The 18,836-nt window shown below is 40.4% G+C and overlaps 1 protein-coding gene across 1 annotated transcript; it reads right to left on the bottom strand.

Annotated features, from left to right (window-relative positions):
- Nucleotides 1-8,970: 8,970 nt before the first annotated feature.
- On the bottom strand, nt 8,971-18,589 carry LOC145204988 (LIM/homeobox protein Lhx5-like). Its single transcript, XM_080077612.1, has 9 exons — nt 18,027-18,589; nt 17,433-17,566; nt 11,415-11,570; nt 10,773-10,993; nt 10,608-10,707; nt 10,305-10,434; nt 10,055-10,199; nt 9,692-9,862; nt 8,971-9,500 (listed from the first exon to the last, which is right to left on the bottom strand). Exons 1-9 carry the CDS (start codon nt 18,504-18,506, stop codon nt 9,187-9,189), a joined length of 1,851 nt encoding a protein of 616 aa, XP_079933738.1. The 5' UTR covers nt 18,507-18,589; the 3' UTR covers nt 8,971-9,186.
- Between the last annotated feature and the right edge of the window lie 247 nt (nt 18,590-18,836).

Genomic DNA, 18,836 nt, shown 5'->3' with positions numbered 1-18,836 from the left:
GCGCAAAAGTACCCACTGTTAAGCATGTGCGGCCTGATAATAGACCGATTCCATAATTCATTTGTAATGCTTTGTTGACAAACAATGACTGTATACAGCAAACACTCACACATTGTTTAGTGCAATATTCCTAACCTTTACAGTTACACACCAGCTTAGGGGTCGTAAATAAAACTTTAACACAGTAAGAAAATTTCGCAAATTTATAATTCACCTAAATATTTATTGTTTCACATAAAGTTTTGGTTAAATGGTAAACAAAATTTAACAACGCAATGATGAAACTTGTGACGAAATTTTGAGAAACAGTTAAAAAGACCTACGTTTGTTGCATGCCAGTTTACGTAAACAACATTTTGTTGAAAATATTATGCGCAACTGTAAACGATAAGCAATCACGCACAAAGTTATATAGTCGCAAAGAATTAAATGCAAAATCCTGCCACCATCCAATACACCGTTTGCTAGTGTACAAAAGTTGCGGGTGTAGGCTATATTTAAACACAGGTTCAGAAGACAAGCACCGAACGGGCAGGAATAGATATTGGAGATTAGAGTTTCTGTGACTCACTTTGAGTTTGCTACACAAACAGGTGTGTATACCATCTCTCTAATTCCACCTGTTGCTGACCGCATTCGAGTTTACTGGCAAACCTGGACCACTTGACTCGAATTGTGGAATTGCAAAGATGCAAAAACCAAGAGTTGGCCCTAACGTATTTTGCCACAAATCCTGCCACCTTATCAACTCGTTTAGACTTGAGATGCTAAGGCTGAGTGTAACACATAACTCCTTCGATCCCAGACGCGACACTTCCTATACTGAGTGAGCGAGTGAAGACTCAATGCAGGTGAGTGACTGACGCGACGTCTTTGGAGTTTTTTTCGTGCAGCTTCTTCACCCTTCTGAAAACAACTTTCAGAACTTTGCATCTAAAATCCATTTCACTTTGTGTGCTATGATTCTCTGTTTTGTCACAATCCTCAAGAAAACACAATGGCTAAGCGTAGTATACAATTCAACTATCAAACTGTATAAATTAATATTTTGTAAAACGCATTAGCCATTGACAGTCAACTGACAAATGTACAACTACACAACTGATCTACAGATACTTTTATCGGACATATCTGGCCCGCTATGAATCACACGGAGTATCTACACGGCTGTTCTTGCGCCAAAATCCCCCGTGTCGACTGACTGGTCAATTCATGCTCACTAAACCTGTCGGTTGCCTTCCCCTCTACCACGGTTATTGAGAACTCTTCGCACCAACAGAAAGAGTTGGCAGTCGGCACGTTCCGTAATACTCATACTATTGCCATACGCGTGCATCTGATTTATTGTTATTTTTATCTTGGGTTTGACTTGATCACGGTTTGCTGTCGCATTATTCGTAGAAAGTTCCTCGAGCGGGGAGTCATGTTCGGTTATAAAACGACACATAGCGATATGTCGCCACCTGGCCTTTCGCTTTTAGTCTCAGGTGACATCTCTATTTGCTTTCTACAATTCCTATTGATTTTCCTTCCGGCTCGCACGCCCTCGCGCCAGTTGCCTTTTCTCTTTTGTCTTCTCGTTTTCGTACATAACATAGCTGAGGGGCACGTGTGGTGGCGAAGGGAGACCTGCCGTGGCGCTGATACGCACCGGGGCGAGGCCTTTGTTTGTGTTCGTTGTAAAGCAGCCCGGACCGTGTAACAGAGTGTGGTCCTGTCGGCGACAAACTTATGCTTGTGACGAAACAAAGAACTTGAAATTTTCTTACACAAAGACCAGATTCGACACGGAATGCCGTTTCGGCCCAGCCTTTCTGCGCCTAACGTCATTGGGTGATTGACACAATGGTTAACACGTGCATTTCTACCGTACTGGATTTGTCGCTACGAAAACAATGTCACAGCGCGTCAAAGCAGTCGCACTTCGCAGCTGTTGAACTCGCGTTTTTGGCGATCCCCAAATCCTCACCGACACCGCAAACCTGTATGAGTGTTGGGGGTCATGTGAAAGGCCACTGGCCCTTTGAAACAGAACATTCACCGTCTGTCTAAATCCAGCCTGCTTGTTGACCCACCTTTATCGGGGTTAGATTGGACAGAATACGAAACAGGCGCACAGCGTACCGTGGTATTTGCGATTTAAGCCAAGGAACGCTCGCAATTGTCTCTTTCGCGAAACTGAAACTTTGATGTAGGTTTAATCAACAGCGGCCCGTCTGATACAATGTTGTTATTTTTTAATGCTTGAACGCTCAGTGGAGCCAATCGGCAAGCGATCAAAGGCGCCCCGTCAAATCCGCAACACCTTTCGCGCTTCAAAATCACCAGGCTCGCGACGGCCAACGTTGTCTTTCGTTGAAGCGTCAAACGTTGGGGTCGTGAAATCCAACGGCTCCGTGACTGTGACCAACTCGCCATCGGCAGGTCAGGCATTGACAAGTGAAACAGACGCCACGCGCCCCGGGTTTGGACGGAAGGACACCCATCGCGGGCCGCCGTTACGCGCCACTGCCCCTGTAAACGAGCGCATCACAACAAAGCAAGCAGACTTCTTTCACCAACACCTGTTGCCGCTCGGCACACGTCTTCACTTTTATCCGATGTAATTTCACCGTAGAAAGGTCACACTCCACACGAACTGCGATACAAATGATGTAAGCAGCAGTAGCTATCATTCAGGAATTCCGTAGGTTTCACGTTCCATGCGGGAAGTATTTTAACGCCGCTTTTCTTACACGTTCACGGGCACAAGAACATTTTCGGAGATTTGCAAAGTGGCGCGCAAAATTTGCTCGGGGCATTATGTCGCTAGAGATGTTATCTGTAAACGTTGTGATGCGATTAGCTATGATTGACATGCTAGGCGATCGCCATCATTTTGGCAACACATCCACTCCGTCACACAACATTTGGATTTAGCAGCATTATCGTGGATTACAGTCACTTGTTTTAACATTTTATCGCCACGTCATCTCAAGGCCTTGAAGTTAAAATCTGTTTCCACAACACAGATACACGACGCCTTCGCTAGACTCAAAACCAACTGTAAAAATGACATTCAAAATGTAAAACAATCAGATTTTAAATCTCGTTTGGCCCTATGAATACGCAACACCCACCGCTACCATGACCTTTTGGAAAATCACGAATGAATACCAGCTACGTGGCAAGACGACCGCAGCAAGCGTGATGTGACTTGTTGTGAGCATGTTAATCGCCCGTAAGAATTCACAAGTCTCACCCGAAGACGCGGGATAAGTGCAAGTTCGCCATAAATAACCAGATTACTGACGGACCGCTTCGTCGACACATCGTAAATATTTCGATTACATCACAAACACGTTGCAGACTCCTTGAACCGTTGGACCCCGTAATCTGCTTTGACGCAACATAACCGACAAGAGGCGGTGCCGCAGTCACAGCCAAGCCAAGGCTGAGATTAAAATATTTTCAAAACACAGCTAACACCGGCACTCGGTTACCTGGTGTAAACGACTGCCGCACTTCAAGCTAGTACATTTGTTTTCGTTCACATCACACAGAGAAGACGTTCATGTGACTGTGTTTATGGCGTGGCATAACTATTAACGTGAAACACATGCCACAATGTGTTGCTAAACCTTAAAAAGTTTCCTTAGGAATGCGGAATGTCCGATGGTATGCGTCAAACCTGTGGGCAATTTTATCCTGATGCATGAGGCCAATTAGTGTTACAAGGAAAGCTTCCGGGCAGAGTCGTGGTGAAATCTTGGCTCCACAATAAAATACAGGGTTTAGCAACGTTGCTGCATGCTGTTTATGGCGTTCCGATTGTTCGGTCATCACACGAAATGTGAGTGCTGTACAGCAACATATGTCGGATCGACATTAACAAAAGAAAATTTGCATTCAACAAACGCTAGGATAGAAACGTTTCCCAGACCGAAAAAGACTGGAATTTGTTATAGTTTTGTATTTTTAGACTGTTTTTAGTGTAAAAAGTTTCGTTAAGTCCCTTGTCCATAGGAAAACATTCTGAATGGATAAGTATACATTTTTAGTACGGAAACCACTATTAAAATTCAACATGCTGACTTATGGGGATAAAGATATGGTTTTGGACACATCGGTGATAAATTACTATTATCCGAATGGTATTATTTCACAACCTCAAAAAAGCAAAAAAACGCACTCGAAGATCGCCTGATGTGCTGGTCCCGGATCAAATGACTTGACAGGTGTATTTTTGGATCGAGCCGTATCACAAAACAATATTTCAGGAAACAAACATTTCCAGTCCATGTACAGCATTGTTTTACGTAATCCCGCAGTCACTGATCCCCTTGAAAGTGTGTCTGAGGTATTATATTTCAGCGCACGGATTTAAAACAATTCAGTTTTAAGTACCTGTTTCCGCCAGCAAAACCGCTTTCGAGTTTTGGCAAATCGAGCAGGATAAAACTTTATACCAGTGTGTTAAATCTTTGTCATTCGAAAAGTGCATGAAGACGCAGGCGGATGTTTTTGGTCACTGGTTTTCTAATATGAAATGTTCCCAAGGTTGTGAAGTTTACCGACAAAAGTCTTAATGTATTGCCTGCACCGCCACCACAGTGTGTAATTTGTCAACGCGACAAGGATTCCCGGAATGTATGGGCAATCAAGAAAAGACACTGTCGGTATTGTTGGGAGGGCGCTCTCGAAGAAACGTAATACACCAAAACATGTCCCCCCGCAGGTGGATTCGACGTCACTTGGCGATACAACCATATGTTGACGTCACAAAATACATATTTGGCACAATGCGTCCACTTTTGTCCGTGCCAGAAGCGGTTGGATTGCAGAGCTGCCATTTCCTCGTAATCTTTTTTGTCATGTGATAGGCTAAAACGTGTTTTGACTGGCTGTGGCTTGCTTGTGTAAGTCGGCCACGCTCTCGCGGTTGCGCTATCACATTGTTGAAATAATGTACGAAACATTATCTTTGAACACCCATCAAGGAAGTTCGGGAGTGCATAGGCGATTCGTGTTTTCTGTCAAGCAACAACGACGCCCACAACGAAGCAATATTTATGACCTGGCTTCAGAACAAATTTCACCATGCTCCGTAAAACATCTGCCCCTCCGACGCTTACATTAGAAGTTAAACTGAATAACTTAACTTTTGAAAGTATAAATAAACAAGTGTTGTATGATAGAACCAGTTTGTCGTTGTTTTTGTTGTCCGTGCCTGAAAATGTTTATCATTAAAGTCGGTAGTGTGACAAAATATTCTAACGTTACTGCCAGTTAACGCAGTTTGGTTTCATGTCAATAAAATGTTGTTGACTTTGTCTTTTTACATAAATTAAACAAATTTTAATGCAGAGAACTTTGTTTTGGATGAACAACAGATAGTTTTTATTATACCAGTGAAATACCAGAGAAAAATTCCACCCCGGCAGTCGGGATGACACATGAAAGCCGTTGGTGAATACAAGTAGCTTTGAGCACCCCCTCCACGCATCTTCGCAAATAAAAACAAAAAACAAAGAATTTCGTTGACGGCTTTTGTTTTCGTTTTGACTTGAGAAGTGGTGTGAAGATTCAGCAGCAGACACCGATTATCACTGGTGCGTGACGAAGCGATTGTTTGATGTTTTTGCTTGATGGAATTTTTTCCCAGAAAATGTGCGCCATGAAGGGCGTATATTGCGACTCACTGTTTTAAACTGTTGTTGTTCATATGGTAGCTAAATATACACGATAAGTTGCGTTAGCTATCGTTGAAAATCCTTTGTTTTATTTCAAAGTCTTCTTTCTTTTGCTTTTGAAAAAAAAGTAAAACAAACTCTAATCCAGTGGTTCCCAACCTTTTGTGGACCATGGCCCCCTACACGTAACTTTTTGACTTCGTGGCCCCCTTCAAGTAAGCCTGTAAGTCCTGTGGCCCCCTTAAAAAATGAAATGGCAATCCGTGTTGGAATTCGGTACTAATTTCGGTTTTAAACAGGTCGAATAGAGTAAAAAAGAATCCGTAATCGTGAAAAACCTCAATATAGGCAAATAGTGTGTGAAATAGTCGATTAAATTGGGAATATTTCCAACACACATTTAGTTATGCGCATTAAAAAACAAAATGGCTTTTTGTGGGTGTTTCTGGTGAATATACTCCTGTGGCCCCCCAGAACACAGCTCGTGGCCCCCCTGGGGGGCCATGGGCCCTGGTTGGGAACCACTGCTCTAATCCATACATTCTATGTCCGTTTGTTAAAAGCCGCTGTGCAAAATACTTTTTGTGAGCATAAAAATAAATCAAATTCTGAAAAAAATATTGCATAATTTATAATGAGGCCATTTTGTTGGGTTATGGGAAAAACGTGACACGTGGTTTTTGCCTTTTCACGACTTCGCCGTTTTTCGCGCCCCAAAACCATGACGTCATGTCTTTTAATGCCTTGCATATCTTCACTACAAAACTATTCAGTTAAACAGCCTTGCCACATTGAGACTCTTAAACCTTCTTCCGCTTGTCCTTGAAATTGTGACATGCTTTGAAACGCTTCAGTGAGAGAACGTAAAATCAGGCACCTGGGCGGCGGATAAGTTGTGTTTTGGTTTCGATTTTGCAAAACAAACTCGTTCAAACACTGTCATGCTTGTGAAGTTGCGGATTGCCCGTTTGACACGAAAAAATTAAAATATCCATTATATTTATTTTTACTCGTAACATTTGCCTTTGTGTCGATCGTACGAAAAATCATTCACATTTTTGATCAATGACATTTGGAATCGGACTTGGCGTTTCAGTTATTCTCAATGGTGATTAATTACAAACTGTTACTTGAAAACGAAGGTGAAAAATTAATTAACCGGTCACACCAAAACGAACGAAGCGAAGTCAGATATCTCGGCGCATGTCTTGCTTCCGTTTGTCTCATTCACAGCCAAGAGGCGCGAAGTGAGCGCCGTTCCCGAGTTTTTATTTTGTTTGCTTCAGTGACAAGTTCAAAAACCGGCGCGCAGCCAAGTTTGGGTCGCACCGCTGTGCCGCGGCGAGATAATTCAGTAGCACAATAAACACAACAAAGTGAAATGTCAACCACCCTCGCACACTTTCTAAATAGAGGCGCGCAAGCCCCAAATTAAATTTTTTGAAGATGTTTTCGTTTTCACATATTGCACGTCTAAGTTCTGTTAGCAGGACATCCGGTGTTGGGATTTCGGGGTGAAGTTATGAGATTTTTGTCAGGGGTCCCTTGAGGGTGTGCGTTCCGGACTGTTTATTCCTGAACAGATATTAAACATGACTGTAATATTTCTCTTAGTGGTAGCTTTGACCGCTTTTAACGACCTTTCTTGATATTTTCAATTGTGAATTTAATTGAATTAAAGACAAGTGTGCGATTCCTTTATTTGTATTGGTGATGTGATTGCATTTCGAAAATGTGATTTGAGTGCAACACTTCAAAAACAACATTTTTTGTTCAAAATGATACCCGTTGTCAACAATTTTTTGTGGAATAAACTTGTGGGCTTTTTTCACAAGCTTTCGCGGCAGTCCATTAGAAAACCAAAGCTAGCACAATGGTGTACTAATGAATGCCGACATTTAGCGGTAATATTTTTATCTTAGATTATACACTTGGTGTCAGTGTTCCTACGTTGCAGCCAAGAAACATTTTGTAGCATCATACAAAGACGTAAATTCGACAGTGTATTTGATTTGAAGCAATTTTTCAACTCGTGGTCCGCTACACCACCCACAATAAAAAAATCGTGATTGCAGACTTTAGGTATGGTCCTCAAATATTCAAGCACCCAGACACAATATGCATAAAACCAACGATCAAGTACATGGATATATTAAGATTATGGCTGTTATCAAACAAATAATTATTTGATTATTTGAAATTTTTAATTTGAAAATTTATCAAATATTTTTTTACACAATTTCAAATAATCAAATATTTTTTTCCTATGCAGTAAACCTCGATATATGTGCAAAATCAATTTACTTGAACACATTGGTGACATTTTTATGAAGTAGAGGTTACACAAAGCACTGCAACATATGTTTTCAGCCTTATATTAATGTTCATTAACCCATTCCCCCAAAAGTGTTGGACAAAAAAGCATGACAGTTTACTTTTCATTTCGGTATTAGTTACCCCCATAATTATTAAAGTTATTCAAGCAAGTGAATAAAATGTTATAAAAACACAATTTAATTCAGCAAGTATCCAAGAAAAGGCTGTTGTAATAAAGAGAAAAAACACGAAAATACATATGGTTTTGCCAAATTACGGAGAGTAACTGAAGCATGTCTCTTTCTGTACTAATTTATTATTTTAAACAGAGAAAAGATGTAGCCTGGATTTAATGACTAGAAGCTTACAAAATTTGTTTAGTAGCCAAATTTTAACTGGGATTTTTAATCCTTATTTATTAATAACTCCGGGCCTTATGTATCAGGAGTTCTAAATTATTTGAATTATTTGAATTATTTGATTATTTGATTTAAAAGGGAAAAAAAATTGATTATTTCAAAAAATAAAAACCTTTATTTGATAACAGCCTTAATTAAGATATTATTTTCCTGCATACATCGTTTGTACCTTCCTATTAACCTATCTGTTGGATTTGGGCAAATTTTAATCTAGTCTTGAAACGTCTAACAATCACAAAGTACACGGATGACGTTGCGACGGCGCAGTAAGTTCTGTTTTTACTCCTGTTTTAGTGGCAACACAACATCGTACCTTTCCATGCTTTCCTGGTAATTACTCTTGATTGCGTGTTTTGTTTGGGTCTTTTTTAGTCTGCCACTCTCTTACGATTTGCTTTTATGCCTGACATCTGTGAGGTTCTCATGTGGTACGAAAAAGGTTAAAACCGATCTTCAAATATTTGTTTCTTGTTTTTTGTTGATGTGTTTTTAACGAAAGCTCGATACTTTTATAACGTTGAAGACCAAATCCCCGGAAAAGTTTTGACAACAAACAAATCGAAGGAAATATTCTTTGCGTTTATTGCGAAACATGAATCACAATCACAAAAAATCAACACTGTCATGTATAATCTTTTTGACGAAATGCATTCATAGACTCCTGGCTGAGAATAAAACCCAAGTCAGACAAGCGAAAAACGCTGTTTTGCCATAAACAATAAATTACTCCCTTCGTTTTATGCACAAAATATAGAAATCGTTGAAGGTAAATCGCATTATCATGAGTTAAAGTAATGGTTTTGCATGGTATATAAGCTATCGATTGGTGTAATCGCACCAGACGAATGACGTATGGGTGACACAGCCATGACGTCATTCTCAGTTGGTATCTCCCTGTTGGGGCCGTTGGGCATCAACACGTTGCCTGAACACATATTAATATTGTTGGCAGTTGTTGTCATTTGATTGATTTGAGGATGGCATCCAATCAAGTGCTGGTTGGGAACACAGTCATTACTGGAGGGTGACGTCACGTTCATGTTGGGAACTCCCTCATAGTATATGCCTTCGTTAAAGCTGTTGGTTGGAAAACCTAAAAGTGAGAAAAACAATATATTTTAACTTGTTTTCATTGAACTCGCAAAAATTCTTTTAACAAAAAATTACCAAAGTTTATTTACAAGTTTTTTATTATAACATTTACAAGTTTTCCGTTTGTTTTTTGTATAAATTCAAAAACCAAGGCTTTTTTTGAATTCGTCTATTATTGTTTATTTTATTTACCCATTTGCTGCTGTTCACATTGGATCGGCGTAAACGGCATTCCCTGTGGCAATCCCTGTGGCACTCCCATGTAACCATACATACTTGCATCCATCATAGATTTGTTGTCATGCATCATGTGAGGAAGATGGTGATGCAACATTGGGTTCATTGGATCAAAACCACGAAATCCTGGACAAAACAACAAACTAGTTTATTTACAGTGGCCAATCTATTTCAAAATTTTGGGTTTTAATATTTGTGGTTTTCACGTGAATCTTTAGGAGAGAATCACCCAGTCTGTTGCCTAATTGATAATGGCATTTGGACCATCTTTTGATTTAAATAAACACATATACTGCCTTTGTATTTTTTGAAGCTTACCAAATTCTTCTCTAGCTTTTTGGGCTGCTGCTTCTTGACTTTGTTGTCTCTTGGCCAGCTTTTTCATTTTTGCGCGTTGATTTTGAAACCAGACTTGAACCACGCGAACGGTCAAACCGGTGTCTTTAGCAAGCGTTTCACGCACCTGAATAAAGAACAAATTTTGAGAAATGCTCATTGAAATAAATTGACTAAAATAATACATAGAAATTGCGTTGTAAAGAGACGTAATATTATCGAAAAAGATCACCTTTCTACATGGCTTTGGTGTGACTTCAAAAGCGGCTTTGAAAGCTCTACGTTGGACCGCGTTTAAAATTGTTCGAGGTCGTTTCGATCTTTTGCTGTCTTTCGAGTCGATGTCGTCACCATCACGTGATCTGTGCACAAACAGGCTGATTGTTAATTGGGTTTTCGTGCACGAATAGTCGTCACGTTTCTAGTTTGCTATATCATTGAAGCTAATTTTGGGAAAAATACTATTCAGAGCTTAAGAGGTTTTACGATGCCAATATACTAAAGTATATGTACAGAATTATTACCAAACTGTTACCTTTTTCGCTCTTCCCCATTTTCTTCCTTTGACGAATTTAACTGCCCGGATGTTGAATCGTCATCAGACGACATTCCTTCGTCGTCATCACTTTTAGACGCTACACAATAAAAAAACAACTTAAAATTTACTGAAAACTGCACAAAGTTATTTAGAAAAACTTACGAGACATGGCACACATCAAGCTTTTCGGCGACAGAAGGGAATCCGTGACATCACTGTGAGGTCCAGGTGATACGGTTGTGATGTTTGGCGAGTTTCCACCGTTAGAGGCAAACTGAGAACTTTCCATTATTTCATCGCACCTATCCTTGCGTTGTACCCAACAAGATTTGCATTGAAGTTCCAAGCAATTTCGCCTTCCACCAACAGTAATCGGACCGTCACTAAAATATTGTTTTATTTTCATTTTGTTAGGAAACAAATAATTTGTATTACAAACACATCAGATCAAACAGCATTGGGTCACTACATGACAAATAAGCTGCAGAAAGCACGCACTGATTCGACCTATACAGTCTCATAGAGATCTAATTTAAACAAAATTTGTTCGAAGTACTTTTTCAATACATTTATTTCAATAAAAAGTAACTTCAGATTTTTGTCAAGGACATATCGCACAAGCAAACTACATTTACTTTTAGTCAAACAACATCAGTTTACACATTGCAGGCGCCTGTAGCAAGATTTAAAAATAGTTCTTAATTTGGCACAAGTTTGACAAAATTATAAAGTGAACACGCGCTCTAGCAGTAAAGCGTCTTTAGTATATAGGACGCTTGGTGGCGGTATAAAACAAACACTTACTTGTTGAAAATAAACTCATCGCCTTTTCGCAAAAGTCGTTTGCACATTGCACAGGCGAAACAGGCGACGTGGTAGACATACGATGAGTCGGTCACCCGCATCACCATTTCATCTTTCTCAATCTGGTTCGAACATCCTGAACATTTCTTTCTCGTCCTGCGGTAAACAAAGAGATCAACACAAAGCGATAGCGAAGTTTCAACTTGATCTGTGTGCAGTTACACAGAAAACTAGGTTCACATAAATACGACATTGACCCAGTTTTCCTATACACATTAATATGCGGGCAGGACCCTTAAAGGCCCTGCGTTAATAACCCCGTGCCACTATCAAAGTCGTTATTATCGCATAAGCGTATGCTAAACCAGTCAGGCGCCGAAACCTAAAGCGATTGGAAGAAGATTAAACCCCGACTTGAAAGGCGTTTAATGAGCCAACTGCACGTGTCCGAATTGTATTTGCGGGTCAAAGGATCTGGAACTGACAGACGCGACAGGGTGACTGGGCTTGGCTAAACCTTTTGTGTGCACCAATCCCAGTGTCGAGAATGCTTCCGTATCTCGATGACCCAGCGGCTTGATGAGACAACACAGTGGTGTGACCGGGCACAGAAAAACCACTTTATCCACTACACTATTTTTTATTCCATATTTTTGCAATTGGCTGAAAATGCTCAATGTAGATTTTGTGTAAATAATGTATAAAAATCTGTATTTTAGGCCATTACTGACAATCTAAGATGAAATAGGTTCGTTTTGTTGACATTTTCAGCTGGATTTTGAGTGTTGCAGCTGCTTGGTACGACCTAGTGACGTCACAGCGATCACCCAAGGTTCCACAGGGCATTGCTCTAAGTGTTATTCTTGTACCTTCAGGTAGATCGTGTTTCCCAATTAATTGCGTTTGGATCAAGTAGTAACGGATGGGCAATTCAGCAACAAATGTATACATTTGTTGTCGGCTTTGTTGGCGGATACAGATTAAAATCCTTGAGACCGAATGTGACGCAAAATCTTTCGGCCGACACAACAGACAAACGCGTGCGAAATACTCGACGGACCACCACCATATATATCCGATTATCAGATTATTGTCACAGATTTGGGTGGTAAGTTGTGAACCGCACCACCTAAACCTCTTTGGGCGACACCTTTGTTGTAGACATGTCCTAGGGCGTTTGACACCTGGAAAATAATTTTGTGTGCAAAATATATTTTGGTTTACTATTTTAGGAATATTTGAACTTTTCACAAATACAAATCAAATGTCAATGTACGATAAGACAAAAATCAAGATGATTTGGAATGGTGATTTTTTGTCTACGGACATTTTCACGACATGTACTTGGCAAGTTAAGGGCGTTGCGCGTTGCTCGATACACGGGTCATCGGCACGCGGTGTTTACATTTGTAAGTCAAAGGACGTGTTGCTTTGTTTATGCAAGAGGCGTCGTAAGACAACTGACGGCGAAGGGTCAAAAGACTCATTGGAAAGTTCAAAAGTTGTTCCAGCGAAAGCACATCGAGAACTTGCAGATTTGATAAAACAAACTGCCTAATTACAAAATGCGGTGTGAAATGTTGCCGATATAGCAAGCAAAACTACTTTATTAAAATGAAAGATATTTTTAAAAACAATATGCCCCAGGTGCTATACCGTCCAATGAAAAGCAGAGGCAAAATACACAACAAATAGTCTCACGACTTGGTAAACAGTAGGACACCCTGCGCACTGCCGTACAATAATATTTGTTATTTCTTACCAGTTTTACGGTGTTTCTATATTTAAACACTGGCACAAGCGACGATCTACCGAAAGACAGCTTTGTCATGCTCTAACAAGATTTAGTTAAACACCCCCATTCAGTTGCCGACTTATTCAATTTTCCGTCGCGAAACCGCTTTGCCAAGCAGCATTTCAACAACGTGGCAAACCCCAAAATGAAACACACCTTTTTGAAAGGTCAATATTTACTTGAAAAAAGAGTGTTAAATACAAATCAAAATAAAATGTACAGCGATGTGCTTTAATTTCTAAACTCCAACACTGTTTTACAGCTGTGCAAAAACAGTTTAAAAAAAGCATCGTTAAAACATAGTGCCGAAGAAATAGCGTTCACCAAAGGTCTTTTGCAAGCGCGCCTCTCTTAAATTTAACCACAAAAAGGCAAGGCACCATCCCACAAAATGTTGTCACAACACTTGTACGCTAAGAGATGTAGCTTTAAAAGATTGTAGGAGATTGATGCTGTATTCATCTTTCACTTCAAATCGTATGTTCGTATCAGACAACACTGGGTATGGGACAATTTACTTTACTCTTATTCTCAAAAGACATGTCTTGTGGTTTTTTAACGTTGTTTTTTTGCCTTTTTTGTTTGGATTTTCAGCCTAGAATGTTGAACAAAGCTAAAACGGCAACAAAAGCTTTTTTACCAGACTGTCTTCAGCCGGCGTCAACCACTTAAACTGACCTTAAACGTAAAGCCTCATTAGCACGACTGATCTCAAACGAAAACACGCTGTTTTGATACGTAACATTGTTACACCGCAGTAGCGTCGGCAAATGGCAAAGGTTGGTTGTTACCTTCTACCTCTGCCCTTTTACAATTCACACGGAAAGGCGGAATGTTCTTTCCACTCCATTAATCGGGCAAAACGAGAGTGCTGTTTAGATTTTTACCGGGTCGAGATTACGCGACACTCAAGAAAGTTGCTGCGGCCTTTTCGAGCGACAAGTGACAATTCATCAAAATTTTCGCTTGTTTTTCTCCATGCAAGCATCCGCCACTCAGCATGTCGTGGTGACGCAGTAAGTTGTCATCGCGTTGTTCGCAGATTGAAGCGATGATCAGATTTCGCAAAACGCCTAACACTTGATGATCAAACCAGATTGCGCTGGTGGGTGGGAAGCTGCAATCGGCGTGCATCAAAATTTCATGCAGCGCCCTCAATTCCCCTATCGTTGCCCATGCGCGCAGTGTTTGAAAACGTTACTGTAATAAAATACCGGATGGGATCGTCCAAGTTGGTGGGTAGATTACGCAGTAAACGTTTCCGAGTCTATTTCACGACTGCTTTCGGTGCACGTCATTTCAGAGGCAGCGTTTCACTCTGTGACCCCGAACAGACTCGCCAGCGTACCTGTTACATCACAATTGTCCCCTCATAAAACTGACTCGCTACCGCGCTGCCCTCTGTCGCGACTGGGGACCTCACTTATTCCCTCGCCCGGCATTTTATGAAAAGCTTCCGAGCAAACTGTCGTTCTATACCTTGCATGGAAATCAGAATCACAGTAAAAACTTCACCTGTTACGAGGAAAGGAGATTTACGCTGGGGCAATAACAGTTTCCACCGGAAAATAGTGTTAGTGGTGGCTAGTAATTAGGCAATTTGCTTCTGTAAGCTTTAAGAGCGCTAAAAAAAGAAATGAATGACAAAACATTAGGTAAAGAATCGAATGTGGTAACTTATAAACGCAAATCTCCATTTTGTGGTGGAAGAACATGCCAGACGACGGTAATGCGTCTACCTGATTTTATCGCGGTTCACAATCAGGCCAAATTCGACAATGATAGAGCCCTGCTTGTGACGTGACAACAACTGATCTTGAGCAAAAATCGCGCCGGAATTAAGGCGTCGGCAGTGTATCGTTATGACAAACACCTGTATCAAATTACCATCTCATCATTGACGCCGCGTGCAAGCTAAACTTGAGGCACTTTTCTCGAATGACCATCATTTGCAGCATTTTAACTGTTTGCATCCAGTCCGCTATGTGGTATTTCTCCAATGTCTGGGTGGGGGGCACGAAATTTTTGCTTCCGGGTTTTAAGTTAGTGCGGTTTCGCAGCGCCAGACGAACTATTCCAGTAATGCGTTGACACTTCTCAAATCATCTTCTGGGGTTTTAACCAGCGGGATATTGACATTATGAGGTCAGGGTGCGTCTTTGTCGTCGAAAGTGAGAGGCATATATTCTACGCTGAGAACAATGCTAAGGACATGGGAGGCGCGCGCCTTGATAAAGCGCGCCATTGGCCACTGCGAGTTTAGAAAGAGAAAGATCCCGCAGTGATAAAGACTTGCGAACGACGTCAATATGGAGCGACCGCTTGTTTGTTTGTTTAAAAGCATGCGACTTTGGGAAGATTTTCTCTTAACGCGTATCTCGTCGCGGTGACGACACGCAAAGACAATGTCGAACCTATCCACAGGAATGATAGGAAGCTCGAAAACTTTTAACATTCCATCTGCAGGATGTGTTGTGTCAAGACATTGAGTGCGGGAGCAAGTCGACCGACGCGCTACCTGGCGACACAGCAGACTCGAGGCGATCGTCTGACGACGGGCATTTTTTAAAATGTCAGTTTTCCGCCATCTTTTTCTGTTCAATTATCATCGGTAATACATCAATGACCAAATTAAGTAACTGTATCTTAACGCCTGGAATAGTAAGTGCACCAAGCCAATGTTTATTGCCGCGATATAGACGATAACATGTGCATGGTTTCCTACCTTGCTGGCAAACGCGTGGAAATACACAGCTGTTTGAAGTAGGTTGCTCTACACCTCAATGGTTTCGATCAATTCCCTAATGCGAAAAACGATTTATCATATTTGATGTCCCCGCCTGATAAAAACTTATTCAAGATTGGGACTTGCGAATCACCCTGTCTCCGCCAAATGCCGTGCAGGGCAACTAAAAATCTGTTGCCAAAGCGTGTAATTCTTGTTGCCGGGCCGAAGGTGGTCCTCTCGTGCGAAAAAATCAGCAAAATACATGTTGTTACAAAACGTTTGTAAAAGCGTTGGTGGCGGACACGAGGTGAAATGGCCTGTTATAGGCAACGAATGTATGTGGTAGTTCTTGAAGTACATTTCGCATAATTTTAACAATTTTAACGCAAGTGTTTATCCTGTTTCGCTTAATTAAAATAAAAATAATTCTGCCGCGAAAAAATGTTTGTGGCCAAAAAATAAATTCAGTATGTTTATTTTTGTTTCCAAGCACGTGTCTTGTCAACCAGTGTCCCTATTAAAATATTTGCCCTGTGTTGAACAAATAGTGTTTATCGGAATCTCGCCTATCACATGGCGCACCAACGACGTCTTGCCACCGAAACAATAGCACCTTTAACGATCAAACAATGTCACCTCAATCACCTGGATCGTAATTCTTTATCGCTAAAATCGCTATTTATTGATTTTTCTGCGTATTTTACAAGTATGCATGAATGTTATAATGTATTTTTCCCATAAAAATCTGAAAGTTTTTCTGCTACTACGAGATTGTTAAAATTTGTATTCCTCGGACAGACACTAATCGTTAAACGCCGTTTGTCGTTCGCAGATTAGTTAAATAAATCCGATATTTCATAACATTTGTTTGCAGAATATTCCCCAGTCCCCTTGGCAATAATAGGCTAATTGGTGCTTCGCGACCGAACCACCCCCAAATACAGACTACAAATATTTTTTGCTGTAAAAATCAATACAACTGCTGGTGACGTTATGTCAGCAGTTTACGCGGCACATCAAGGTTACACAAAATTCAGGACCGCAAAATCTCACTTTTCATTTATCAAGACAATTTTCTTGTCTGTGGTAGTGCGAAAGACAGGAAAAACATGGCGAATAAACGACAGATTCTGTCATCCGACCAGAAACCCGAGTAATGTTTGCGTGCGGAATTATGGCGGACTCGATCTACAAATATTGACGTTTTTACTTTAAAAATTGACAGTAATTAACAGCATATGTCACTAAATTCCAGCAGTGCGGTTCCAGCATATGTGCACCCCACTTCGCCACTTCCTTATACGCAGCTCTATCGATATTTTTCCTGATAACAATTTACGTCACGAGTATACACCCAATCGCATAATCAACCATTTCGATGTTTTATCCCATCTACACAAATGAGCTTTGTCTAGCGTAAACAAAAATCCTGGTGATAATGAAGCACGTTGTGTGTTTAATTGACGACAAAATTCAATATTCATGTACAACTTACCTTTCGTAATCCTCTTTGCAATAGAGTTGTCCGTCGCACTGAAAACAGGACGTGGAGAGTTTGACAAAACATTTCGTGCATTTCGCGCAGTCCTCGTGCCAGCAAAGTCCCCCAATATTAAGTAGATAGCGATCCTGCAACAACAGAAATGCCGTGTAAAGAAATAAACTTTCGAAAATAAAACTAACATAATAAAACAAAATAAAAAAATAGGTTTCAAATAATTCTAATATGTTTAAATTGCTAGTTGTATATCGTTTACATATTTAGAGTCGTTAATTGATTTGTTAAATCTTGCAGAATTGAACCAAGTGCAAAAAATTTTGAAATTTCGGTGAACATGTATAAGTTTATGCCGTAAAAGTCATTTGTAAAAAAATAAATCTGCATTAGTATTTTTTTCCGTTTGTCACAAACTTCAGACTGGAGATATTGGTAGAATATATTCTTATGCTATAGTGTACTATAAATGAGTAAAACTATTGTTATAATTACAATGTTCCGCATTTTTCTTCATGCGGTTGTGTTACGTTTGAACAAAACCTTATTTTGTTTGTTTGCACACAACGTTTGTTTATTTACTATTAAACTTACTTCAATGATTTTCTTGCAACCTTGACAAATGTTTGGGGCGGGTTGACTTAAACGTATGTCACGTAAATCACCCTTAAAATTTGCAGAATCTTCATCATCGATTGCCATTTCATCGCAATTTGGTGCATAATTCGATGCGGATCTCGACCAAATGTCCAAATCCGTCGAAGTTTCGCCCTTAACACCTTGCCTGCAAATTATTTGAGCGCGCTTGTCGAGTGTGTTTAAATGATCTGCTGAGTGGTAATGTCGTGAAACTTCAGCAATAAGCTGACATTCATCGATGCTGTCCAAGTGCGGCCACTGGTTGGTGGACGGATGAACGAATTCTTCATCCGACAACTTATCCTGATTCGCAAATCCTGCGACTGCTTCGCTGTTGAAACGCATTTGTGATTCCGGCACAAGCATTTGGGGTGTTGAATCTTTATTTCTGGTTTTGCTTGATAATAGTAACGTTTTGTTGCACTGGTGTATCATCTATCTACAAACAGAATTGTAGTAGCCCACTGCCGCTCAAACGCTTAAATCTGTAAAGTAGAGTTTATAAACTTAACCAACTGCTATAAACCGTAAATACCAAAAAATTCTTATTTCTGCCAACAAAACTCCTTCATGAAAATGGCCACAAGCTCATAGGGTCGCTAAAACTTTCACTTTGCGTAAAATGGCGAACGCTCTTCTCCACCAGTCACACTGGCGCGTATGGTAGACGCGGGTATCTGCCCATACACGTGAGTGGAAGGACTTCGTTGGTAGCCGCCGGTAAAATATTGTCTCAGCCTTCTTCTCTATTTCTCTTCGCCCTTG

This window comes from Phallusia mammillata, chromosome 8 (assembly GCF_965637545.1).
Source record: "Phallusia mammillata chromosome 8, kaPhaMamm4.hap1.1, whole genome shotgun sequence".
Taxonomy (NCBI): domain Eukaryota; kingdom Metazoa; phylum Chordata; class Ascidiacea; order Phlebobranchia; family Ascidiidae; genus Phallusia; species Phallusia mammillata.
Note: the sequence above shows the minus strand (reverse complement) of the source record. Positions and strands in the feature narration are given on the sequence as shown.